Source organism: Nothobranchius furzeri, chromosome 6 (assembly GCF_043380555.1).
Source record: "Nothobranchius furzeri strain GRZ-AD chromosome 6, NfurGRZ-RIMD1, whole genome shotgun sequence".
Lineage (NCBI taxonomy): Eukaryota > Metazoa > Chordata > Actinopteri > Cyprinodontiformes > Nothobranchiidae > Nothobranchius > Nothobranchius furzeri.
This window is the reverse complement of record NC_091746.1, coordinates 49,182,443-49,209,627: the sequence shown is the minus strand read 5'-3', so window position 1 is coordinate 49,209,627 and position 27,185 is coordinate 49,182,443. Positions and strand designations below refer to the sequence as shown.

Sequence of the window (27,185 nt, the reverse complement as noted above, 5' to 3'; positions counted from 1 at the left end):
GGCTAACCGTTAGCATTATCAACTCCACCACGCAGCAGAACTCCTACAGGCTTGTGTTATTTGTGGTGATAAAACATCAACGTCACAAAGCAAATGGACTCAGTGGTAGCGTCATGTTAGCCAATCAGAGACGAGATGTCCAAATATCATTAAATCCTGCTGTCTGAAGCTACTTTCTTCTATGGCTGACTTCTCTGTCCTCAAACAGGTGTAACAGAGCTTTTATTCCAATTTACAAGGCATTGCACGAGTCTAAATAGTCCAAAGTTGATGCCAAAACTATTTCAAATGAGCTGATGCAATCTTTGTTGTTTTTCTCCATCACTCATCACTAACCTTGCCCAACAAACAGTGCTGTGATAGAGCAGACAAAAAACTGTTTGAGCCAACGTTAGACCTGCTGAGCCTACAATAGAGCGTGGCTAGCCCGACCTGCAGATTAAAATCTTTTTGCTAATGTATGGTTGGTCTAGATTTCTCGGCTAGCAGGTTTTAGGGACATCGGGCTTTTTTCTTTTCAAAATTCCTGACATATCAAGCTTCTTGTCTCAGTGATGACATTGGTTGTGTTGAAATAGTTAAAAGGTGTTGATCTCTTCTGAACACCAACACAATAAAAAAAGAATAAAGACACGCTGAGAACAGAGTCAAAAGCAGATTCTTGCACAAACTAGGATACATGTATTGATCCGTCAGTATTGCTGCAACTCTGAAGTCCAATGTGTAGGCACCTGGCTACTTACTAGAGAGTCACAGAAAATCAGAACTTTGCTCCCTTTTTGTTTGTTTGTTACTCAGCTGTAGGAGTGATTACATTCAGAGGGTCATCACTGTCAGAGCTCTTCAAAGATCAGAGTGGATTGGTTCCTCGCTTCGAAAAACAGTCCAAAATGATGCATAAAACATCTTTTATGGTTTCTCTGCTGATCCTGGGATGGATCTGGACCCTTGAGGCTCTCCCGGTTCTCCCAGATCCACTTTTTGCCACACAGGAAAACTTTGATGTGAGCAAGGTGAGAGGGTAAACTTTTCTGCTGTTTTCAGGATCAGGATGTTTCATGTGGGTAGAATTGATTTTAATAAAAGTTAAATTATCATTGTCACTGATGACAGTTTTTGGGAACATGGTATGACATTGCTGTGGCGACTGCATGTCATCCCATGAGGCATTCGAGTCCCAGAGGAGAGGTCGCCATTGGCAAACTGGTGCTACAGAGAGGTCCCACAGAAGGAAAGATCAAGATGAAACAAAGAGTTCTAAGGTTTGGATTCAAATATGTTTCACTCCTAACTCAAGGCCTCTTCTAACAACAAAAAACAAAACAAATACGCTAAAAAATACCTGATATTGATTCCATTTACGGATGCTTTCATTGATCATTTGCTTATTCAAAATATTTCTCTGCTCTTCAATAGTCTAAATATTTACGTAATTAAAAATCATGGGAAAAGGGGAGCCAAGTTTGAACTTTTTAAAATAAAATTAAATGCATTATATGAAATAGGACCCAAAGTAATAACCTGGAAAACAGTCCAGAATTTGTACAAAGAAGTAAACCGGCACATCTTCCGGGGACTCTCCAATCTATGGGCCGAGAAAGAAAGAAAGAAAGAAAGAAAGAAAGAAAGAAAGAAAGAAAGAAAGAAAGAAAGAAAGAAAACGAGCACCTCTCAAGCTAAAAAATTATGAGGCGCTTGAACAGGTGAGTGTTCAGCTGTAAGGACTGAGAAGATCACCAATGTAAGATGGTGCTTGTCCATGTAAGGCCCTATAGACCAGAACCAGGATCTTGAAATGAACCCTGAAGTTGACTGGCAGCCAGTGAAGCTGGAGGAGAAGCGGGGTGATGTAGGTGTGTTTGGAGGACTTGGTCAGAAGCCGAGCACAGGCATTCTGAACCACCTGTAGACGGTTCAGGGAGGTTCTGCTCAGACACGTGAAAAGAGAGTTACAGTAGTCTAAGCGTGAGGAGATGAAGGTGTGGAGAACTGTCTCAAGTTCAGAGTGGGACAGAATGGGACTCAGCTTAGCAATGTTCCTGAGATGGAAGAAGGAAGAGCGAACAAGAGAACTGACATGAGAATCCAGGGTGAGAGCTGGGTCAAAGGTCACACCAAGATTCCTGACAGAAGGTTTGAGGTGAGAAGCAAGCTGACCAAGACAGTTTGACTTTGGGAACCAGCTTGTCTGGGGCACAGATGAGGATCTCAGTCTTATCTTCATTCAGCTGTAGAAAGTTCCCAGCCATCCAGGTTTTAGTAGAGTCTAAGCAGGAGTGTAACAATCAATCAGATGTATTTATAAAGCGCTTTTCAAACAAAGTGCTTTACAAAATGATCCCAGATTCCCATAACAGGTTAAAAACAATAACAGACATATGCAAGCACACACGCACGCACACACACACACACACACACATACACACACACACACAAGAAAACTTATATTTGGCTGAGTCCAGATGAGCCAAGTAAGATAAGGCAAGGAAACACCATCAGAGGAGCCGTCTGCCCCGGCAGCATCAGGTCTTCCACACTACGTCAGGGCGCTCAGTGGAGGGGGAGCATAGACCCCCACCTCCACTTAAACACTACCTGTAGAGCGCCCAGGAAGCAACAGTCGACCACCGCCCCCGGGGCAGAGGGCCCCTACAGAGAAAACACTGGATTAAAATGGGTAAGAACATAATAAAAGAGCTAATATAAGGGACAAAAGTTAGAAAATAAGTAATAAATAAAATCATATAGACAGTAAAATAATAATATTAAATAATGAAACAGTGCTAAAATATAATCATATAAAACATGCAAAGCAAGCAATAACATATAATCATGTAAAACGAAAAATAAAACTGTAGTAAATATTTAGATAAAAGCTAACCTAAATAGATGGAAGAAAGAAATGAATGGGTCTTGAGCCTGGACTTAAAAACATGAACATTCTCTGCGGCCCTGAGGTCCTTTGGCAGCTCGTTCCAGAGGCAAGGGCTGTAATACTGGAAGTACGCCTCACCGTGAGTGTGTGTCCTAACTTTAGGGATGACCAGGAGACGGCTGCCAGAGGAGTGCAGAGGCCGTGAGGGTTCATATGGTAAAAATAGTTCTGAGAGATAAGAAGGCCTAAGACCAGTAGGACACCTAAAAATCATTAGAAGAACCTTAAAATTGATCCTGAAACATACGGGGAGAAATGCAATGATTCTAAAACTGGTGTCATGTGCTCCCTCCTCCTGGTCTTCATCAGGACACGTGATGCCGAATTTTGTAGAAGTTGTAAGTCTGAGATGCTCTTTTTATGAAAGACCAGAAAGCAGGGTATTAAAGTAGTCTATCCTACTGGTGATAAAAGCATGCATCAGCATCTCCGTGTTGGCCCGAGAAAGAATGAGGTGGACTCTGGCGATGTTCTTTAGAAGATAAAAAACTATTTTTGTGATATTTTTAATGTGCGGGATAAAAGTCAGCTCAGAGTCAAAAATCACACCCAGGTTCTTCACTTGTTCAGATGGATTAAAAGACAGAGATTGTAATTTTGGTAAAAGCCTCTTTTTCTGGGCCTCAGGACCAATGACTAAAACTTTAGTTTTGTCCTGGTTGAGCTGGAGAAAGTTCTCTGCCATCCAGGATTTGATGTCTAAAATACAGTTAAAAAGTGCATCCACTGGCCGAGAGTCATCAGGAGGCACGGAGATGTACAACTGTGTATCATCAGCATAACTGTGAAAGTTGACCCCGTGTCTCCTGATGACACCGCCAAGAGGGAGCATTTAAAAATTAAAAAGCACTGGGCCTAAAATTGAACCCTGGGGCACACCACATGTAATCCCATGGACCCTAGAGGAACAGGTATCCAAACTCACCATGAAAGTCCTGTCTGTGAGGTAGGATGTGAACCTTTTATGTACAGAACCAGAGAGGCCGATCTGTTTTAAACGAGTTAAAAGAACAGTGTGGTCTACTGTATCGAAGGCAGCACTTAGATCCAGTAGAACCAACACTGTCAACTTACGTTTGTCGTAATTTACTCTAAAATCATTTAAAATCTTCAGAAGGGCTGTCTCGGTGCTGTGGTTCACCCTAAAACCAGACTGAAATTTCTCCAGGACATTATGAGTGTTTAAAAATCATTTAGTTGATTTAAAACCATCTTTTCTAAAAATTTTGCTTAAAAATGGTAAGTTGGATACCGGTCGATAATTGTTTAATTCATTAAAATCTAGATTGCTCTTCTTCAACAGGGTCCTCACCACCACCCTTTTAAAGGCAGCAGGAAAGACCCCCACCTCCCTGAAGGGAGCAATTCATCAGGGTTAAAATCTCATCACTAAAAGATCCATAGAATTGTTTAAAAAACGAAGATGGAATTGGGTCCAGAACACATGTGGTGGGTCTCACTGAGGAGAAAACTTTATCAAGAGTCTCAGCTTCTACCAGGACAAACCTGTCCAGTGTTTCCTCTGGTATAGACACACATTCAGATTTATCTAAAACCTTATTACTTAGGGACGGGAAAATATTCCTTCTGATGGTGTCTACCTTCCCTCTGAAGTGGACTGCAAAGTCCTCACAGAGTGCATTTGAGGGTGTTTTCTGAAGTGAATTGGATGTACGGTTTAAAATGTTGTTTATGGTGGAAAAAAGTATTCTGGGATTGTGTTTATTGTCTAGAATGAGTTTGGAAAGGTATGCATTTCTTGAAATTCTCACTGCATTATTATATGATTTAAGTAGCTCTGTATATATTTGATGATTTATAGTTGTTTTGTTCTTTCTCCATCTCCACTCTGCAACCCTGCAATTTCTCTTTAGTTTCTTTAGATTTTCATTTATCCACGGTGAAGCACGTTTTGAATATAGACTTTTGACTTTAAGTGGAGCGAGCAGGTCGAGAGCGGATTTCAGTCTACTGTTAAAATCATTGACAGTAAAATCACAAGAGGCAGTTACCGGAGTGGGAGGGATCTTTCTAAAAACTTCAAGAAAACCTGCAGCCACTTCAGGGGTGAGATAGAGTGATAATCAGATGTTTGTTCCTCGGGACAAACACTGTAAGCTGAGGTGTGTTGAGGTGTGCTGAGCTGAAGTGGTCAAAAAGTTTCTTGGGGAGGATGAGATCTGTTCGGGGGTACTCCGGGAATGTGGGGTACAAGGCCCTTTGATAAGGGCTGTTAGGTCCCTGTATGACCAGTGTCAGAGCTTTGCCCCCATTGCCAACAGTAAGTCGAGCTAGTTTCCGGTGAGAGTTGGACTCCGCCAAGGCTGCCCTTTGTCACAGATTCTGTTCATAACTTTTATGGTGTTGAGGGGATCTGTTTTGGTGGCCTAAGGATCAGGTGTCTGCTTTATGCAGATGGTGTGGTCCTTTTGGCTTCATCAGACAGTGATCTCAGCTGGAGCATTTCACAGCTGAGTGTGAAGTGGCTGGGATGAGAATCAGCTCCTCTAAACTTGAGACCATTGTCTTCAATCGGAAAAGGGTAGAATGCCTCCTTGACGCCTCCCTGGTGACGTTTTCTGGGCACATCCAACCCAGAAAAGACCCAAAAGAAGACCCAGGACATGCTAGAGAGAATGTGTCTCTTGGCTGGCCAGAGAATGCCATGGGATTCCCTGGAGGAGCTGGCCTAAGTGGCTGGAAAGAGGGAAGTCTGGGCCTCCCTGCTTAGGTTGCTGCTCCCGCGACCCGACTCTGGATAAGTGGATGAGACTGGACGAACGGATGGATAGATTCACAAAGACAATATTTGAAATGCTACAAAAAATGTCCCCAATTTTAGGACATTTTATCTAAATAATTAATCTGGGGCTTGCATTATGTTTAAACCACAAATTTAACCCAGTTAAAAAGAAAATCTGGATTCAGATCAACATCAAATGGCTCAACATTTCTGCACTAAACTGATGCACACATTTTGTCAACTTTTTATATAATGATTTATAATTTAAAAACATCAGACAGAGACTTGAAAATAAAAACACAATCTCCTGGCGTTTTTCGAGTAAAACTGAGGTTAGAAATCTTGGTGTTACCATTAACTCAGACCTGAGCTTCACTGGTCACATTAAAGCTGTAGCTAGATCAGCGTTTTATCATCTCCATCAATTGGCAAGACTCAGTGGTCTCATGTCAAAACAAGACCTAGAGAAACTTTTGTGTTCGTCTCCAGCAGGCTGGACTATTGCAATGGTCTTCAAACTGGTCTCCCCAAAACTGCTTTAAAACACCTGCAGCTTGTTCAGAATGCTGCTGCTAGAGTCTTAACAAGAACTAAAATAACCAAGCACATCACTCCTGTTCTTAAATCTCTACACTGGTTACCAGTATCAACTTGTACGTGTTTTACTAGTCTATAAATTACTCAATGGCATGGGGCCAAAGTACATGTTGGATGTCCTTCCAGTATATACACCCAGCAGGGCTCTCAGATCCATAGGAAACAGTCAGCTGGCAGAACTTCGGGTCAGAACCAAACAGGGTGAAGCTGTTTTTAGTCACTATGCTGCACACAGATAGAATCAGCTTCACCCATTACCTCAAATGTGCCCCAACTCTAGTGAATCGAAATAAAAAACCTTCATGTTTTCATTAGCCTTTGAATAAATGTTCTTATGCTGCACCTTCTGCACTGTAACTGCTGCCCTTTTGACAATGCCTTTTATCTGTTTGCTGAATCCGAAATTTATACCTACGTTTCTTTGTTTGCTTTACTGTGTTTGCTGTTCTTGCTTCTGTAAAGCACTTTGAATTGTCTTTGTGATTGACATGTGCTATACAACTAAAGCTACTTTGCCTAAAATATTCAGTTATTAATTTCTCCTGAAGTAATTCTTCCTTTAGAGTCTAAACATTCCTGGAGGCAGTGAAGAAACCGACAGTATTTCACAACAATAATTTCAGATGTTTTCATTTTTGTTTTTTATAACTCTGACTAATTTTAACTAAATAAAATAAATCATTGAAGTTTTGCCAAATCTCTTTTTGCTCTCCCACTGAATTGATTTGTGTGCAGAAATGGAACGTGCACAGAGATGACTGGAGTTTATGAGCTGACCGCCACGCCAGGACGATTTTTCTATCATGTTCAAAGTATACTTTTCTGTTTGTTTTCATTTTTTTCTATCAGTAGAATCCCGCCTTCAGTGGAAAACAATAATATAATGACTCTTCTTCCTGCAGGGTGGGAGGCAGATGTGGATGCTTATGTGGTTCACACAGACTACAAAGAGTATGCCATTGTGCTCGACAGCAAACAGAAGGCGACGGGTGAAAAGAAAACCACGTTTAAACTTTACAGTATGTGCTCACAACTTTTTTCATTTTTCTGTTCTTTCTGTGCACACTGCTCTTTTTTATGCAAAGTTTGCCCTAAATCATTTTGATAAACCACAAAATAAAGGCCTTTTTGTTTCCTGTTATGTAAAAATATTCTAAATTCTAGTTATAGTACACTAAACACATTTCTCACATGAATTTCTTCTTTCTTTTCTGTCTGAAGGCCGGACCATGTCTGTGAGACCAACTGTGCTGGAGGACTTTAAAACCCTGGTGAGAGAACAAGGAATGCCTGATGACAACATCATAATTAAAAAGAATAAAGGTAAACAAACATGACAACAAATACCTCCAGAGCACAGCCACAGCTGCAGCTCACCGTTCCCCACAGGTGACTAATGGGACTTTGTTTCAAATATTTTATGTCCCAGGAGATTTATTATTATTATTATTATTATTATTATTATTATTATTATTATTACTACTACTACTACTACTACTACTACTACTACTACTATTATTTATTAGTTATTATTATTACAGCAGTGGCTCAGGAGGTTGAGCGGGTTGTCCAGTAATCAGAAGGTTGCAGGTTCAATCCCGGCTTCCACCAGAGAATGCTACTGTTGTGTCCTTGGGAAAGACAACCCATCTTGTCTGCTGGTGGTGGTCTGAGGACTGGTTCCTTCAGTACTCGGCAGCCTCACCTCTGTCACATCCCCACCAGTGTGTGAATGGGTGAATGACTGATTGTGTTGTGATGCGCCATGGGGGGTTGTAGAACCCTAAGAAGGTTGAATACAAATATCTACAGGCCATTTACCATTAATTGCTGTTGTTAACCTTTCTCAGTGGCCTGGTGGTAGAGTGTCTGCCCTGAGACTGGGAGATCAGGGGTTCGATTCCTGGTCGGGTCATACCAAAGACTTTGATAAAATGGGACCCTATGCCTCCCTGCTTGACACTCAGCATTAAGGGGTTGGATTGGGGGATTAAACCACCAAATAGTTCCCGAGCGCGGCTGTGTCTGCAGCTCACCGCTCCCCCAGGGGATGGGTCAAATGCGGAGAACAAATTTCGCACACACATTAGTGTGTGTGACAATTAATGGGACTTTAACTTTAACTTTACAGGTGACTGTGTTCCTGGGGAGCAGGTCGTAGAGCCATCGATTCAACCCGAGCCTCAGGTAGGTCTAACCAGAATTATCTCCTTTAGCGTTATGAATAAACTTGTCAATTATGTGTCCACTTATTTATTCATATATTTTTTGTTTAGTTGTATAAATTATTACAGCTGTTTGACATATTTTTCTCTTTCTTTGTTATCACTCTCAAATTTTTATTTTGGTTCACTGGAGTTCTGCAGATTGAAGAACTTTGAGTTGCTGTACTTTAAAGCCACAATAGCAAATTTAGAAAGCAAGTTAGCTTAAAAATTACATTATTAATTAATTAACAACATGTTAACACAGTTTAGCCATAAATATATTGTGGAGATTAAAAAATAATAATAACAACGCAAGAAATTAATGAACATTCAAAAGCAACCATTGGACTATCCGGCTGTCGGTCTAACCGAACCGCCGCACTTCCCTGGGTCCTCCATTCATAACACACTCACACATTTTGCAACAGAGCACCACGGGTGTGAGAGGTTCTCTGCTCAATACATCAGAGAATGAGAAACACCGGCTGCTACCATTTCAACTTTAGGACAAACTACCAGAGTCCCAAAAAGAAAAACACCATTTCAGTTACGCACAGTAAAAGATGTTTAGGCGTAGAAAACAGCGATGGGTGTTTTGCGCTCTCTGGCGATGCGGATTTCCGGTTCCAGCTAATGTTGTGTAGGGACGATACCCCCGCAGGAGGGGTGTGTTTTCTGTGACCATGTTTGTGTTTCAAAGCTAGCTTGTTTTGTAAATTTGCTATTGCAGCTTTAAATATAGAAGGAAATTTACATTCATCAGCTACAAAATAATGTTATCAGGAGAAGAGTTCAGTCTCTCTCCTAGCATCCAAACCCTGCCACCAATAACTCAGAGCTGAAAAACAGGAAACAGTGCTCTCCTGTCAGTGTCCCTGTGGGCCCAGTGAAAAACACTATAACTGCCCTCTAATGGCTGGTTCTAGTACATGTTTTAAGTCCCGCCCACAGCATGTAACGTGTGTTCACGTTTCAGGTTAGAAAATCAAAAATCTCAAGGTTTTTTATGCTATATTTTCTGTTGAATCCTAACCCTGCTGATATTCAAATCTCAATTTGTCCTTAACCTACACGTGAGAAATTCTGACGTTTAAACTTCACAGTTTCTCTACAAGTGAGTCAGTGACACTTTCATCCCCATCTCTCCATAAATGCAATATGGTGGCACCTTTAACTGTAATATCCTAGCTTCATTTTTTTAACCAGGGGAAGTCCTGGTTTAAAAAATTTTTCATTGAACATCAGACTAATGGTTATAATGTAGATCCAAATAGGATATAAGTTAGTTTTAAAAAATCAAAACACTGAAATGTCTAATTAATTTGCCAAATTAACAGACGCTCTGGGGATTGGGCGATTGGTGAGTTAGCTTGCATAGGTGGACATTACCAGCTTGGAACTGCCTTCTTTCCAGTTTGAACAGAGAAAGCACTTCTGTGGCTTATAAAGACTCTTAGGAATAATTGTGAAGATTTAATATTATTTTAAAGTGAATAGCCTTAAATCATCTTTACCTTTTTTAATCTAGCTGAGAAACTGCAATTCGAGAAAAAAAATTTAAAAAGTCATTCAGAGAATTAATAAAACACATTTTAAACTATCTGAATGTAAAATAAAGGATAATTTTAAAGGTTGAAGGGTTGTGTTTACAGCGAGTGAGGAGAAACGTGGTGCCTTCTTTACTCCTGGAGGAAACCGAAGGTTCTGGTGATGACATGCCTCTGTTCAACGGAACCGGTAACAAATCAAATCTTCCTCAAAGCTGTCAGCTGGACACTCTGATGTGATAAAACTGGTCAAAAAATTTCTTACGGTTCTGTTTGTTCCTAAATGTTCCCCACAGAGGCATGTGGCACATCTCCAGACACGGGGCCCTGTTTTGGGATGCACGAACGGTACTTCTACAACTCCTCCTCAATGAGCTGCGAGCTTTTCAAGTATGGAGGCTGTTTGGGCAATAAGAACAACTTTAAAACTGAGAAGGAGTGTCTGCAGAGATGTCGCACAGAGGGTGAGGAATCAACTACTTGAGATTTTTGCAGAATCTGCTCAATTTTACCTCTGTCTTTTTGTCTTTGTAGCCGTGTGCCGCCTTCCCATGGCTGCTCAGCCCTGCGCCGGACAACCAGCCGTCTGGGCTTTCAACGCCACCGCTGGTCTCTGCGTTCCCTACCAACAAGGCCTCTGCCAGAGCAACGGCAACAAGTTCTACACCAAGGCTGAGTGTGAGGAGTACTGTGGGGTGGTGAAAGATGGTGAGGCAGTTAAGGATAAATCCCAAACAGAAAAACAATATCTTTTCCACTAAAAACCCTTATCTGTCGTTCTCATGCCGTGAAACACGTTCTGTGTTTTTGCTGTTTTCTAGAGGAATTCCTGATGTCCATCTGAGTCAGAGGAGCAGCTTCTAGCAGGAGTCAAACATAAAGCAGGTTCATAGAGTGTGCATCGTGATGATGTCAAATCATGACAATCAGTGAATAAAACGTTAATAGTTTGGTTTTTGTTCTTCATTGATTCTTCCGTGTGTTGATTTTTGGATTCCTGTTCAGTGTTACGTTTAAAGTGTTGAACACTCATTTAATCAATACATTTGCAGTGATCTTTAGTAGGAATCAAAGCCTTGTAAGTCTGACTCTGGGGAAGAAAAACACTGGTGCGTCATTTCCAGGAACTAGAGGTGAGCCACATCACAGCTCAGCTTCAGACGGCAGGATTTGGAGTCTTTTTTCCTGATATTTTGGCATCTAAACTCTGATTGGCTAACAGCAAAGTGACTCTACCACTGATTTGCAACAGTGGCATTTTATCTCCACAAATAACACAAGCATGGAGAAGTTCTGCTGTGTGGTGGAAGTGCTAATGCTAACGGTTAGCTTCTACTAGCCGAGACGTTCTCGGCTGTTTCCTAGACATTAAACCAACAACAGCCTTCCCCGTCACAAGTTAACATGGGTTAGTCCATAATGTTAAGTGACAGTGGGATGTAGCTCTGTCAAGATTTTCAAATCCTAGAGTTTCAGCCACTATTTTCTATCAGAAGCTAATGAAGGAGATCGGTGTAGGAGTCTGTTTTCATGTTCATGCATTAAAAACTCAGAGTGACCAATCATTTCTAAAAATAATAAGTAAAACATGTTTTTTTCAGTGAAGGACCGCTTTGTTACATTTATAGGCTCGCAATGTCTAATCATAAATAATCATTAAAAGTTTTTTCCAGTGTTCCACACCTTTAATATCATAGCTTTAACAGCTCCACCTGACCTTCACCTGCCTTTTAAATAGATATTTAGCAAATTTTTCTGTAATGATTAGTTATTTTCTTCATTAAGGACCCTTTTGCCATGGCGTACTAGCTGGATGAACATAATCACGGTGTAGGATGACAAAATACAAAAGGATGAATCCAAAAGGTTCAAATTGTCAGTTGGATATGCAAGTCCATTTATTGTCTAAAAGTTCAGGAAGTTGAAATCATATAAAATAAAAATGATTCATTCAAGCACAAACATGACCACGGTAGAAAACTGTTTGTCTCTATCTACCACACCTATACATTGATTGCACACCCTTTTAAACCTTTTTTTGCCAAGGGCACCCTCTGTGACTACTGGCTCCACCAGACCCTGTCTGTGAAACCAGTGTAGAGCTAGCTAAGTGTCTGATTCTGCTGGAGTACAGATCAGTTTCTCTTAAAGGTGTATTATGTAGAAAGGAAGTAAAAATGACATTCTGTGGTAAAATTCATTACAGCAACCACTTTAAACAACTCTGGAGCTTGTTGCCGGTCATCATCAAATTACAGTTACAATTGCTGCAGTATTAGCTCGCAGGAGGCACGACAACCCCACACTCACTGATGGTAAACAGTAGTTATGTCCCTCCTTCCTTTGTTTTGAAGGGACAAAAACTGGCAATCCCCACAGCCAGCTGGATATGAAACATGTTGCTGCATAACCTTCCTTCCAAAATGACTGAAACATTAAACCTTTTTGAGATTTTCTCACTGTAAAATTCTCCCTTTATTCTTACATATTGCACCTTTAAACAGACAAAAAGGTTTCTAGGTTTTTCCACAGGTGAGAATAAAGAGGTAATGAACCAGTTCCTAGATTAGGGGTTCTCAATTCTGGTCCTGGGGGGCCGGTATCCAGCACATTTTACTTTCACCCTGCTTTAACACACCTGATTTCAATCAGCAGGTGATTAGCAGGCTTCTGCATGAGCTGCTGCACACTGACTCAAGTGTGTTGAAACAACAAAAACATGCTGGATACCCCCCCCCCCCCCCCCCCCCCCCCAGGACCAGGATTTAGAACATCTGCACTGCCATCAAGAGTCAAGTGAATTTCAGCTTCCTGTTAATGATTTAAACCAGAGGGGGGCGATGTTACTTCATCTTGAAGTGACCCTTATGTGTTTCACTCCAACAGCCACTATACATATTATATATAATGTGACTTTAGTCAGCAATTGATGAGTCACTCGGAGCTGAAAGTTGAGCACACATCACCAGAACATGCCCTCTCTCCAGCGGAGGAGCCAGGCTTCCTGCTCTCGGTTCCCAGAGTTCCCGGCTGCTGGCAGTAGAATGCTGGGAATATCCGGAAAGGAAAGGGAAGTGACATCACAGCGGTGACCTTCCGTACCAGGCCAGTTCACCTGGTGCAGCCTGCACGAGAGGAGCTACCATACAAGAACACACAGAGAGAGAGAGAGAGCTAATGACTCATTCTGATACTGAAGTCTGTTTTCCAGGAGAAGAGTCAGAGAGAGAGAGACACCGAGGTTCTCATGAAGAGAGGAAGCGACAACCTCGATTAGTTCTTCTGAAAATGTTCCAACAGGCAATTTGAATTCACCAGAAATCTGAGGGGAAGATTCCCACTATCAGCTGCTTTCTTGTCACAGCAGCTCCAGCTTTTACTGTCTGACTCTGCATCCGCCTGCAGGCTGAATGTGCTGGCTTCTCGCCACCACAGATCAACAGGTTTACGTTATACTTTTATAGTTATCGTAATTCATCCAGACCTGCCAGGAAGAACAGAACACTTCCCTGAACCAGCTCGAATTAAACTAGAGAAAATAGTTTCTACTGCTGTTAAATCAAAGGGTTGTTTCACACTGGTCAGATCAGCATGCTTTAATTCCAGTCTAATAATGAGCATTTTACTTTAAGTACTTTACTTTTACTCATTTTTTACAGGGTTGGATAAAGGGTTTATATTTATTTGAACATGTGCACTTCATGCTAGTCCCCAATAAAAACATCCAAAAAAGTATTTAAAATGTGTGGTTTTAGTGAGGGTCTGTGCACGGACAGAATCATAAAAGAGAAATGAGTAAATAAAGTTTGAGTTTAAGGTGAGAAAAATAACGATGCAGGTGTTTTTAAAACCAAATCAGGTGTTGTGTTTGTGGTTCTCACACACACAGAGTGGTGTTTGTCTTACTTCAGAGGTCTGACGGCACATTTATCTCAACCAAAGCCACATCTTGCCAAACCCATATCCTCGCCCCGACCTGCAACTGCAATCACATCACTTTCTCGCCTTCTCCAGTTCAGCTCTGAGTGAGTGCAGCTGACCGACTGGCAGTCGTGCACATTTAAAGACTCTCATCTCCCATTCTTCCCATCTCCAGCTGTGTCCTCCATGGGTTTCCCCTGGAATCTAGCAGATGGTTCTTCAGACCAAGAAGCTCGAGCCTGAAACTGAAAGTAGCGTCTTTAAAAAACAAGGGAATGAAAGGCTTGTTCAATGTTAAAAAAAACAGCAGAATGAAGTGAGGATAGATGAGGGCAGCAAACACCCAAGTCCACTTTGGATTAAGAAAAACTGGAACCATGGGGATGAGAGCTAAATTCTGATAAAAAGACAAGTAAAACATGCAACAGGCTAGTGGAACAGAATTAACAAGACCTAAAAAGAGCCATTTGGAGCTAACATCTTTGTTCGAAGTGTGCTCTTGGACGTGAATCTAATGGTTTTCCCTCCTGGAAAGAAAAATATTCAAGTTATTTCCTTTCACAGGCCTTGACCCGTTTGCTTACAAGCTCAGATGCAGCTTTTAAGGTCTGAAACAAGCAGAGATGCTGAATGAATAAATGCATCACATAACCTGGTATGGGTTTGTTGCAGACTTCTGACATTTAAAGGCAATGACTCAGACCTGGCATTGCTTCAGGAGGATATAAAACAATAAATAGTTCAGGCACAAGTAGATTTCTTTCATAAACCTGTTTGCTTACAGTCAGCCATCCAGAATGCTCTGAATGACCTTTGACCGACTGACCTCAGGAATATTAGCCTCTCTCTCTCTCTCTCTCTCTCTCTCTCTCTCTCTCTCTCTCTCTCTCTCTCTCTCTCTCTCTCTCTCTCTCTGCTTTGACTGACCTCTTTCTGACACCCCGCCACCCCCCACCCCCCACCCCACAGACACACACAAGACCCAGCACATTCCTTTCCCCAGGTGGCATTAAAGACACAGCCAGATCAATGTCCTAATGGGCTCCGGACCAGAGGCAGACGATTATTAACCCCCGACTTGTGTGAGTTCCTCATCCGCCTGGCCAGACTACTGTGGGACCCGTGTGTGTTATTAAACTGGCTATTGTGTGTGTGTGTGTGTGTTGGAAGGGTGGGGGGAGTGTCTTCTATCATGTGGAGGTCTAATGTAGGACCAGAGCAATGTTATGTTCATGTAAACACAAAAATCACACATTAGAGGGTTATGACAGAACTTTATAAGGTTGGTTTGCAGGGATCAGAATATAAATATGCTGCAGATTCAGTTAGATCTGCAGACTTGACTGAGTAATGAAAATGCTGTGACTGTTTTCAGTGAGCACACACACACACACAAACACACACACACACACCTCCTCAAACCTCCTGACAACTCTCTCAGCTCCCTCGTCCTCCAACTTTTCATCGCTCCTTCTCCCCCGCATTGGCCTCCACTTTAGCTCCACCACAGCCACAAATGTGTGCGCGTGTGTGTGTGTATGTGCATGCATGCATGCGTGTGTGTGTGCGTGTAGGGCTGGTAGTGGAAGGACAATAGGCAGTAAGGGGGCTAGTTGAATGGGACCATTGAGCCTGTTCAGCCAAACAGAAAATCATCTCCCATCTCACTTCAAAACCCACAAATTCACTCTGTACAAGCAGGCTTTTATTCCTTGTAATTACTCCCTGATACGCACGCGCACACACACACACACAGATTTACACACATTGACATGTATGTAACTAGTATGTGTCAAAGGCATTGTACCAATCTGCATTTGAGTCTAAAACTATCCATAAACAAGTTATGCTTTCATATGCATTTGATATGCATTTGATGTGGTTCTTTTTCTAGCTCCAAATGAGAAAATAGTGTATGTCTGTTGGGTAACGTAGGATCCAAATGCAAACATGGCTTAGGAGGAAGTAAGAGGAGGGGAATAAAACTCCATGTCCAAAGAAAACCAACAGCTGGAAAACCTGAAACCTGGACAGAGTTTGCAGATAAATGAAAACGATAAAGAAGAAATAAATAACCTGGATAGGAAAAAGCACTAGAAGACATGAAGATACTGATGCAAAACAAAGAACAGACATTAAATCTAAAACAGCATAAAAACTTATTTACCCAAATCTCTACAAGAATGTGTGAAGTTAGATCCAGGGAATGGAATGGAAGACTTAAGGAGGTGGAGATGTCTCCAAATGCCACAAAATAACCCTAATTAGAGCATGAACGTGTTTGGACTGCTAAGGGTGATGCAAATACCCAAAGATACCAAGCAAAAGGATTTTACAAATGTCATAATAACTTGACAGTTAATTCCATATAAACACTAATAAAGGGTTCATGTGTGAATAAATTTGGTTTGTTGTTATTGCCTGTTTTCTTCATGAGGTCACTTAGTCAGTATATGCTTTGCAGATGGACCGCTGCCAGCTTCTCACGGTTGGACTCAGATACCTTTGCTGTAATGTTGTACCTGCTGAAATGCTCTAGTGTGGGTGTAAATGTCACACTGAAGGAGTATTTTAAAAGTTGATAAGTCATGCAATGACAGTCTGTGATTTATATGTTGCTACAAAGTACAATGAAGCTGTTTGTGCTGTTTGCAATTAATATTGCAGAACATTCTTAAGCTAGCCCTGTTATTAGCTGGTAACTCAGTGCAGTCGGTGAAATTTTGGCTGCATTCACCTAAATTAAAGAGACATTGCAGAAACCTTTACATACTGTAGATTTTTTTTCTTTTTGATTTTAGACATCTGATCATGTACTGTTTGTATTGTATGCTAAATTTTAACATTTAATCTGGGCATTGGCAACTCTATCCATGTTTGATCAGTCATTTGCATATAAATCCTGCCTTGATCTGCAGTTGTTCAGAGCTTAAATGTAGGATGGGAAACTATTCAGCCCGCATATGTTGAGAATAATCTTTAAATCCTTATGAGCCTCATTTTTGTGCTTTAATAGAAAACAAATACCACAACATCTGTGTTGGGATATGTGTTAACAACCTAATTCACCCTAAGCCCCTTAACTAGAGGTATTATGAGAAAGCACCTGTCGGACAAAGGAAGCAAGCAGAGTGCAGCATCACTGATGGTTCTGACATGTTTTTGATTCATTTAAACGTAGCCTCATTAGCCTAGATCTAACCATACGCATAATATACACAAAGCACATTGAGCCATTGTGTAGGAAAATTATTTGTACAGGTTTTAGTGTACACTATAAGACAGAAGAAACAATCCATCTGTTTATGTAGCATTTATGCTAGCTACCAGCTAGCATGCTATTCTAGGTACTTTGCTTTCTAGCTAGGTTTTCTGGGTAGCTTCTTTACTAGCCATTGACTGCAATGGGCCCTTGGTGGCATTATAGGTCCCCTTGGATTAGTCATTACACCCTTTAAAAATATTGGATTTCTTGTGATATACTTCAAGTAGAAGTTAACCATTAGCAATAGCAACTCCGCAACATGATGGAATATGGTCGAGCTTGTGTTATTAGTAGAAATAACTCATCAATTTTGTGTTTTTAACTGACGAACACGTGTTTTACAGTGTTAGAGTTTGTACTCTGCAATGGAGAGACGTACACGCATTGACAGAGACATTTTTCTCTTGGACTTGTCCATCACCTGGGGAGTGTTGCAAAGCCCCGTCAGGACAACAGAGGGAGTAGCGATTTCTGTGGTATCATGCCACCATATCACTCGTGTATCTGGTCCACGATACTAATGTGTTAATATATTTGAGAGACTTTATAACACAAGCAAATTTGTCCATTCTCTTCCACTTCTTCATGCGGTCGCCACCTCTAAAACCATGTTTCCCGTCATTTCCATCTACGTTTGCTCAGTCACGGGTAAGTAAACGTTCATATTTGTGGACTTAGTCTGCAATGCGTTCTTCAATCTGTTCTGAGTCTGCGATTAAATATCTTTTACTTTTTAATGAGGCAACGGCGGTGCTGTTGACAAATTTACAGGAAGCAGCATACGGACCAATCACAAGCTTGCAGTCTTCGTCACTTTTGATGGATGTTTGAAATTTGGGGCGTGTCTCCGTCACCCTCTGTGAGCCTGTCAGACAGCCCCTGTGCTGACACATAATGGTGTTGCGTTTATCTGCACCGAAGCAGACAGAGACGTATAAATCAGGCTTTAGAGGCAGCGAAAGAGTCATGTTGCTGATTGACAATCAGAGGTGAGATGTTCGTATATCATCAATATTACTGAGTCAGACTTCTGATCCTGGCGTTTTCCAACCCCACTCCTCAGACTAAACCCTACTTCCTAAAACAGAAGCACAAGAACTATCTTTCCACAGAAAATTACTCGCAAGGCATTCATTCATACAATGGCCCACAGCAGATTTATTGAAAAAACGAGTGAATGAGAGCTTTTAAAAGGAGGTTCACTGAGAAACGTATACTACTTGTTCTTTTTGAAATACAATCGGTCATACTGAGTTCCACGTGAATGTTAAAATAAACAACTCTATTTCCTGCGTTAGCCGCCCAAAGAAAACAGACGGGGGAAGAAAAAGCCACACAGCTCTGATTCGATCACCTTTGCTTGCAACAACATAACGCTGAAGATATTTTACGACCAGGAGAGAGCAGAGCCCGTCTCGGCTAGTAGAAGCTAACTGTTCATAACTCCACAACATATTACAAACTTGTTATTTTTCAAGACAAAATATCAAATTTGCAGGTCCCCCCACTCCCAAAAAGGTGAACAAAGGCAACAGAAGAGTCGTATTGTTTTTAGCCAATCAGAGGTGATACATTTGCATATCATGAATATTGATGAGCAAGACTCATAATCTTGTTTTTTCTGCTTCCCACTTGTCTGACAAGCTTTTACTTCCTGAAAGAGGAAACAGTGGTAAACGAGTCACAAGGCATATTCATACTGGAGACCACAGCAGATTTATTTAAAAATCGAGTGTATGCCCTCTTTAAACAAAAGACAAAAAGGAAATTCATTTAACCTTTGACCTCATTCCCATAAACATAAACCTCAATTAAATCCAACCTCCATTGTCGTGGTCAGATGTTAGGCTGATTTAGAAGATGATGGTGAGAAATGCTGCCAAGGGTAAACAGGCAAGCAACAGGTTGAAAACAGGTAAGAAATGGTGGACCTGACAAATTGTGCATAAACCGTGGGAACTCTCACACACAGGATGCTGACCAAAATGGGAACAGGTGAGTTGATGGGAAAGCGGGGCTGAGGGCATAAACCTAGCAGAACCAAAGACAGAAATAGAACATGATACTTGCAGAAAGACAACTGCAGACAGGTCTGATGGAATAGTTACACCAGCTTGATGCTCACATTAAGCTTCAGAATTCAGGTGTAGGTACTGGATCTACTCAGGGTGCCAGATTGGCTCGGGGTCCTGTGCCTGCTGATGATGTCACACTACGGCAAATCCACTCAGTCAAAATTGTAGCTCTTTTTCAATATTGTTCTTTTACACATCGGCTTTGGAAAGAGTTTAGCAGTTTTGTCAATAATTTCATGTTCCTAACAGCCTAAATGTTTTCTTGTAACTGTAACTTGTTAATAAAACACCATATTTAATAAATATTTACATTTAAATGTATTTCTATAATTTGCAGCCCTTTCTGTTTATATAAATGTTGAATTCTTCTGTTTATTTTTGTTTTTGTTTGGTTTTATGTGAATAAATCTATTAATTCAAAACGTATTTGTTTAGTAAATTTCTTTTAAATTTTGTCCAATTTCATTAGAATCAGAGCTGCTGAGGCTCCGTTTGTCAATTGAGATTTTTGGTTTTACTTTACATTTCCTTTGGCCAAATAAACATATTTTTCACGTAAAATTAAAAATGTTTTTGGTCTACAAGGACTGCAACCATAAAATTGTCTGAACCAATGAAAAACCATCAGTGTCAATGTGCTAACACATCTTTTACATACAATCAATCAGATTTTATTTATAAAGTGCTTTTTAAGCTAAGTGTGACTCTAAGTGCTTTACAGAATTAAAATGACCCCAAATTCTCATAACAGTTTAAAAGCATTAACAGTCATATGCACACACACAAAGACACACACACACACACACACATACACACACACACACACACACACACACACAACTTAACTTCCAAAAGTCCTACATTCAGCCAATCATCTAGTGTGACATAATCAGCAGCTACAGGACCCTGCGCAGATCCAGTACCTACACCTGCATTCATCCGTGCATCTGTGGTACATTTACAAAAATACAATCACCCATTAGAACTGGTGGTTGTTGCCCTTTTCATTCATTTCCAGCTTCATGGTGTTTCTGATTCGTTGGCTAAATTAAACCCTATCAAAAACATGTGTTGTTCAATTACACAATAGAACCTAACAACATCAATGACTCATCGGGGGTAGGGAGGATGGGGTATTCATAGGTAGTTTCTGCTCATTAAGCAACAGCAGGCAGTTAGTGCTAATAAGCTTGACTCTTCCATATTCCAGTCAGAATTGATAAAGTTCCTCAGATGAAAAGCGAAACATAATCAAGAAACCAAAGAAGTCCAGTTGCCTTCATCTGAACTCTATGAATTTCCATGAACTGGATGACTGAGAACCTTAACAGTGTATTCAGTAACATGTTGTTTTCACACTTTCATGGAGATCTTGCGATGTCTGGGTTGTAAAATCAGTTTGGCTGTATGGTTTGATAAGCCAGAGATTATTCAGAAAACCATCCTCTCTTGACTCAAACTCAAAGAATAAAATCATCTCTCGTTTCCGTCTCCCCACGCGTGTTAACTCGGACTGGGAAACTCACTTCACCTCTAAGGTGATGGAACACCTATGGCAGATGTTAGGGGTGAAGGCCAATTTCCACATTGGTTACCGGCCCCAGCCTTCTGGCATAGATGAAAGAATGAACTGAACGGTTGTCAGTATTTTAAAGAAATACTATCGACTAATCACAGAGACTGGGATGTGAAGCTTTCGTTGATCCTGATGGCCATACGGGCCACTCCTCATGAGTCTATAGGTGTCTCCCCGTTTGAAATCATGACGGGTGGACAGACAACCCTGCTGCTTCACTTGCTCTATCAGTCAGTTGAGTCCAGTGCTGCTCCGGCCTGTACTAACAAACAGTACTTGCAAAACTTGAAGAACCATCTCCCTGCAGCATTTTCTTTTGCACAGATAAATCTGGGGAAATCAGCTGAGGACAGGAAGGCTTACTATGACCAGAAGGCCTCACATTCTGAATTTGATGTAGGTGATGAGGCCTGCTTCTGCAGCTTTGCTCCACAGTATGGTCAGACAAAAGTCACCTCTGGTAAACTGGCTAGGAAGCTTTTGCTGAAGTGGTCAGGTCTGTACCTTAGCACTGAAAAACTCTCTTCGGTCACCAAAAGTTACATAGGTCCCATGTATAAGTGGGCCCACAGGAACCAAATAAAACCTCACAAGGGTTCCACAAACTTTGATGGTGACACCACCCAAACATGTTCACCCCTTAAAGGTTTTTACAGCGAGATGATTTGAAAAGATTAAAGACCTAAAATCTTTTTCCATTTGCATTGAGAAACATGATTTATTGGATATTCATGCAGCAAGGATCACTTTATCTGCCTGCTTGTTGAATAAAGATATTTTTTACATTTACATTTGCACTTTTCATAATTTGTATTTCCAACAATTTGATCCTAGAGACTATGAGGAAAACTGACTGTTGCTAAAATGTACACTTCTTAAACTGTAACACAAAACCAGGGTGCAGCCAGCAGCATATCTAGGCGACAAACCGCGGGACTATTTTGAGATCACATTTTTTTAAATACAAGTATTCATGTTTAAATAATGTGGTTTAGAAGGAATTCTGCTCATGGTATTTTTAGCAGACATTGAAATCTGCTGCCAAGTGACAAATGTCAGCATGTGAAGCATCCAAACACAACAGCTCATGAAAATATCTTGAGGAAAGATGAAGTTTAAACTAAAATATAGAAATATAGGAGCTAACATGCCTGAAACGGTAGTTTCATGTTGGTGCAAAGGATGCAAATGTCAGATGTGGTGCTGAAGCTGGTTGCATGTGTGCATACGTGCGACGGACAAGGGAATGCTAGGATGGTGGGGGTATCGGGTTGAGGCTCCATATGGGCATCCACCCTTTGTCCCCCCCCCCCCCTCCCCCATTCCTCCCCCTAAAAACAGGCAGATGTCAAATGGGACATGCCTCCCTGATGGGGCACAGGGTCACAGCGCACAGGGGCAAATAACAGAACGGGAGGGATGGACAGAAAGAGGAGACATGCCTTCCTGCCAACACACACACACACACACACACACACACACACTGCCAAAGCAGAAACTGTTGATGCAAACACAGCATGCCAACACACTGCATAGCCTTACAAAATCTACATACCTGTCCTCTTATAGACACAGTTAGATATGGAGGAACATTAAGAATTGTATTGAACTTCTTTCACTTTTCAATTGATTTGCATTTTTATGATTTTCACTGTTGTGTTCTTTTTAAGTTTGTCGAGCGTTTCTTCAGATTGCATTGTAAAGTTTAAAGAATCAACACAAACTCCTGAATGAAAATTCTGTCCGAACATCTTCAACCTCATTTTAGACCAAACATGCAAGGTGGGTGAACTTTAGACAGAAATGAATACATTTATTTGAATAAAATAGGAAAATAATAATGCTTAAATTTGTATCTCAGTTTCCTAGACTTGATTCAAGGAGAGCAACGTTTATTACAGCGGTTTTGTTTAAAGCTTCACTCGTTTTAGTCAATGACACCGAAATAAGCTGACTGTGTTTTATTATAAATTATCCACTAATCAGTGTGTGTGTGTGTGTGTGCGTGTGTGCGTGTGTGCGTGTGTGCGTGTGTGCGTGTGTGCGTGTGTGTGTGTGTGTGTGTGTGTGTGTGTGTGTGTGTGTGTGTGTGTGTGTGTGTGTGTGTGTGTGTGTGTGTGTGTGGCTTCTTTACTGCACTTACAGCTCCCTTTACCACTGGGGTATAAAATGGATTTGAATGAGAAAGAGGGGAACAGAAGGGGAGGGAGAAGGGTGAGAAGAGAGGAGAGGAGAGGAGAAAGGAGGAATGGGTGGTGTGGGGGTGTGCTCCCTTTGTGTAACAGGAGGTCTGCTGCTGCTCTGGCATGGCAATGGAGATGGAGGAGCGGGGTCACTCTCCCTGCTCTCCCTCCCTCTGTCCTTTGACTATAGGCTGGCTGCTCGGTCTCTCCTCCTCATCCTCTCCTCCCTATTAGCATAGCAGCTGCCTGATACGGGGCGTAGGGTGGAGAATGGCCAGGTTGCTGTGTGCATATGTGTGTGAGAGTGTTTTGCAGAGGGAGGGATGTTCAGGGGGGTGAATACAAGGGGGTGAAGAGGGAGTGGGGGGCGGAGGTCCAGTCAATGGCAGTCCGTCTGGCTGGTGAATAGCAGCTAAAGCAGGCCCCTGCAAGATAGACAAAAGAGCCAGGAGGGAGGGGATGAGGTCGGGGTGTGTGTGTGTGAGGGGGGGATAAGGCAGTGAATGAAGCGCCTTGTCACTGGAGCTATGGAAAGAAGCACAGAATGAACTGGAAGAGTGAAAGAAGAGTTCAAAAGGGAGTGGAGGGCAAGGAAAAGACCAGCCCGACCACCTGTCTCTCTGCCTCTCTCTCTTTCTTTTACTCCCCTTCTTACTCACACATAGAGACCAGGGAGAGTAGTGCTGGTGTGTGTGTGTGTGTGTGGGGGGGGGGGGGTTGCCCAATAGTCATGTTTAGCCACAGACATGTTTTTGTTTTGAAAGAGAAGTGTGGTATCAGCAGAATTTAAAGCTCATGGACATTCGCCTGCATTTGAGTCAGAGCAGGCATCACCACATGGGGCTGAAGTTATTTACATCTGTGAAATAAATGAATACACATGCACAGAAGATTAACAATGATTTAAGCAGGAAGTTGGAAATTAAACTGTGGAATCGCACAGCTGAGCTATCGTCTCCTGACTGGTGGAAAACTCAAAAATTCTCCATTAACTTTACGCCCTGCAAAGAAAAGCCTGATTGGTTGCTAAATATGGATTTAACAAAAATGGATAAATAAAATTAAGTCCAAAGGCACAAGGATAGCTTAAAGGTTCTCCATCTGAATTTTACTATCTTGTGTGGAATGGCTCAATTCTTAATTTATGATATTCCAAGAAAAACGAAACTACGGATCGGGTGAAAACGAGTGTTTGGTGGTACTACCTGGTGCTGCAGGTAACCCAGGAAATGCAGGCTCCAACATGTTTTAGGAAAATGACTAACTTGATCTGAGCAGGATGGTGTTCCATCATCAAAGGACACTAAATATATTTAGAATAAATACTTATATGTAATTCCTCTGTCTGTCTGCTTAAGGTGGTACTGAACACCTTTATCCACGCTTACACAAGCTCTGCCTTTATCATGATTTCCAGAAGAGTCAGTTCATGAAGAATTTGCTATTTTTCAGAATAAAAACATTTTATTTAACAGATAAAATCAGTGCAAACTGTAAAAACAAGGGATCAAAAATGCCAGAAATGGTGGATATCTCTCCCTCCGGGTCGGGTTGAGGATGAGTTTGAGTATCCCGGTAACCTGACATTCCAGCCCTCACCTACGGTCCTGAGATTTTAATCATGATCAAAGGAATCACATCCCAGACACAAGTGATGAGTTCCAAAGAGATGGGATGAGCATCTGGGAGGATCTCCGAGTCGCTCCTCCTCCTCATCAGAACGAGTCGGTCAAGGGTGTTCAGGCATCTGAAGTTCTCCAGATTTCCCTCCTGTGGAGGTTTAGTCCCACTGGGCAGAGAGCCCAGGGCAGACATTAATGACCTTCTGATGAGCTGCTTAGGCGTCAACTGCCAGATGTATGCTGATGACACCGTCATTTTTGTGTCCACAAAAACACCTGGCCTGGCAGGAGAGCGCCTGACGCAGGCTTTATCAGACATCTCAGAATGGCTAGAGCCATCCCACCTAACTCTTAATGTTAAAAAAACTGTCCATGTGCTTCTCCATGAGAAACAGGCCTGATCAGGAACTATTTCAGGTTAGGATTAAAGAGGAAATCATTGAAGTAAGGAGTGATGTGGAGTACCTTGGGATCATCCTAGACAAACACTTAAAATTTGACAGTCAGGTTAAGCACGTCTGTAATAAGGTTAATACAAATTTAAACTGCTTCCGTTTTATCAGAAGGAACCTGTCACACCAAACTGCTAAACTGTACATGCATGCACTGATCTTTCCCCACTTATCAAATTGCATTACATCATGGTCACAGGCTTCATCCACCACTCTAAAACCTATAGTATTAATATACAAGCAAGCAATAAAAATTATGGACCAGAAACCATTGAAATGGCATCATTGTCGCATTTTAAGGAAACATAATCTTCTCACTTTCAAAAATTTTATTAATTTTAGCACTCTAAGATTCTTTTTCAATTGTCTAAATGATAACTTGTCTAAACTGTTCTCTACTGTGGCCGTCAGACGTAAGAGCTCTCATAGAACGATCACTCGAGCCTCCACCTGCGGTGATTGTCTCGTCCCGCGGTGCAAGACTTCTTTTGGTCAGTCTGCTCTTTCTGTAAAGGGGGCCAAACTTTGGAACTCTCTACCTACTGACCTAAAACTAGAAACGGACAGTAACGTTTTTAACAAAGAACTCAAAAAATTGTTAAAGTCTAAACAATAAAGTCTACATGAATAGTTTTAAACTCTTGCATTGCTGCTCAAATTGCCTTGTTTTATTCTTTTTATTGAAAATTTTTTGCAATTTTAATCTGTTTTTTGTTTATTGTTGATCTCTTTGTATTTTATTTAAATGTACTCTACTTTTTAGAAAGGTTCTATGGATAAGTGTTGCAAATTAGCACGTGTGCTAACACACTAAACAATGCATCTGGTTCGTCCAATGTAATTGCTGTGCCCATGTCAAATAAACGTCACTACTACTAACTCACTGGGTTTACAGATCCTCTCTGACCTGTGAACACCTTGGGATCCTACAGGAGGAGACGGATCATCTAAGGATTAAGTGTGATCATGTACCAGTATCAATACCAGTAAATTCTTCATGTTATCTTATAAAACTGTTTTCATCGGCTTGAATCGTGTTGAAGACAAAAGAGCTTCAGTTGTGAGCATTTCTTTTGTAAGTGGGTTTGCACTCAGATTTTGCAAAATGACAAGTGAAGTCCTGCAAGAATAATTAAAGACTTTATTTTTATTTTAAAAACAGGACCGACTGTTCAACGTGTTCCTCTTTGTGTGGCTTTTCATCACTTCCCGTGCTCCGACAGAGTTCCTCTTGAGCGTTACCATCCTGCATGCCTTTCAGCGAAGTCGTTCGTCATACATCATTACTCAACCGGGTGCCAATCAAGTCTAAACCGATGCATCTGCAGGGAAGTCAAAATCTAGATTTCACAATCACAGCTCAAGTTGCCGGACATATGTTGAGCAGCAGAGAAGTCTCCCAGCTAAACAATATTTTGCACACTTTCAGTTGTGTGTCTCAGATCTGAACGGGGGCTGCAAGCACAGTTATGAATATTTTATGAGCTTCTGAACAAAAGTCTTTCAACTCGATGGGAGCTAATCAAATAGATGCACTTGGCTGCAGCTGCTGCAGCACCAACTCACTCCAACTATACCACATATCCATCAGGACGGCCTTAAAACTGATTTTAAGGGGTTTTTTTTTAGAGGATTTTCTGGATCTGAAGCCAACTCCTAAACATTTTGTATTAGTTCACCATCTTCACCCTGAGGAACTGGTGTTGTCTGGCTCAGGCAAAAGCAGAACCAAGATGTGTGAGGAAAGCCAAGGCACATGAAGAACCTATTAGGGGGCCTAGCAGCCAGCAGCTACCCAGGGAGGCCAGCCAACCCAGTGTGTGAACAATGGGAACCCAGCTCAACAAAAACATCCTGCAGAAGTGAGGGAGGGAGGGAGAGGCAGGCCAGATAACCCGACTTGGCTGTGACGGCATCAAAACATAGAAAGGACTGTGTTTAAAGGAGCTAACTTTCCTGCTGTTTGCGTCTGACAAAGAAATGCATCAGATCAGCGTGGCTCATGTGCTGAAATGTTGGAGCTGAGGTCACGGGTGGTTCAGCTGCAGCTCAGAGAGCGAGC

The 27,185-nt window shown here is 41.5% G+C and overlaps 1 protein-coding gene across 1 annotated transcript; it reads left to right on the top strand.

Annotated features, from left to right (window-relative positions):
- Nucleotides 1-795: 795 nt before the first annotated feature.
- LOC107372346 (protein AMBP) lies at nucleotides 796-10,979 on the top strand. Its single transcript, XM_015940554.3, has 10 exons — nucleotides 796-1,013; nucleotides 1,114-1,262; nucleotides 7,011-7,087; nucleotides 7,178-7,294; nucleotides 7,497-7,598; nucleotides 8,407-8,462; nucleotides 10,135-10,219; nucleotides 10,326-10,493; nucleotides 10,564-10,737; nucleotides 10,851-10,979. The coding sequence occupies exons 1-10, from the start codon at nucleotides 891-893 to the stop codon at nucleotides 10,871-10,873; spliced, it is 1,074 nt and encodes a 357-aa protein (XP_015796040.3). The 5' UTR covers nucleotides 796-890; the 3' UTR covers nucleotides 10,874-10,979.
- Nucleotides 10,980-27,185: the final 16,206 nt, after the last annotated feature.

Coding starts and splice junctions, on each gene's coding strand:
- LOC107372346 (XM_015940554.3), top strand. CDS start 891: ATGATGCATAAAACATCTTTTATGGTTTCTCTGCTGATCCTGGGATGG. Junction 1,014..1,113: donor AAAACTTTGATGTGAGCAAG/GTGAGAGGGTAA, acceptor CACTGATGACAG/TTTTTGGGAACATGGTATGA. Junction 7,088..7,177: donor ATTTTTCTATCATGTTCAAA/GTATACTTTTCT, acceptor TTCTTCCTGCAG/GGTGGGAGGCAGATGTGGAT.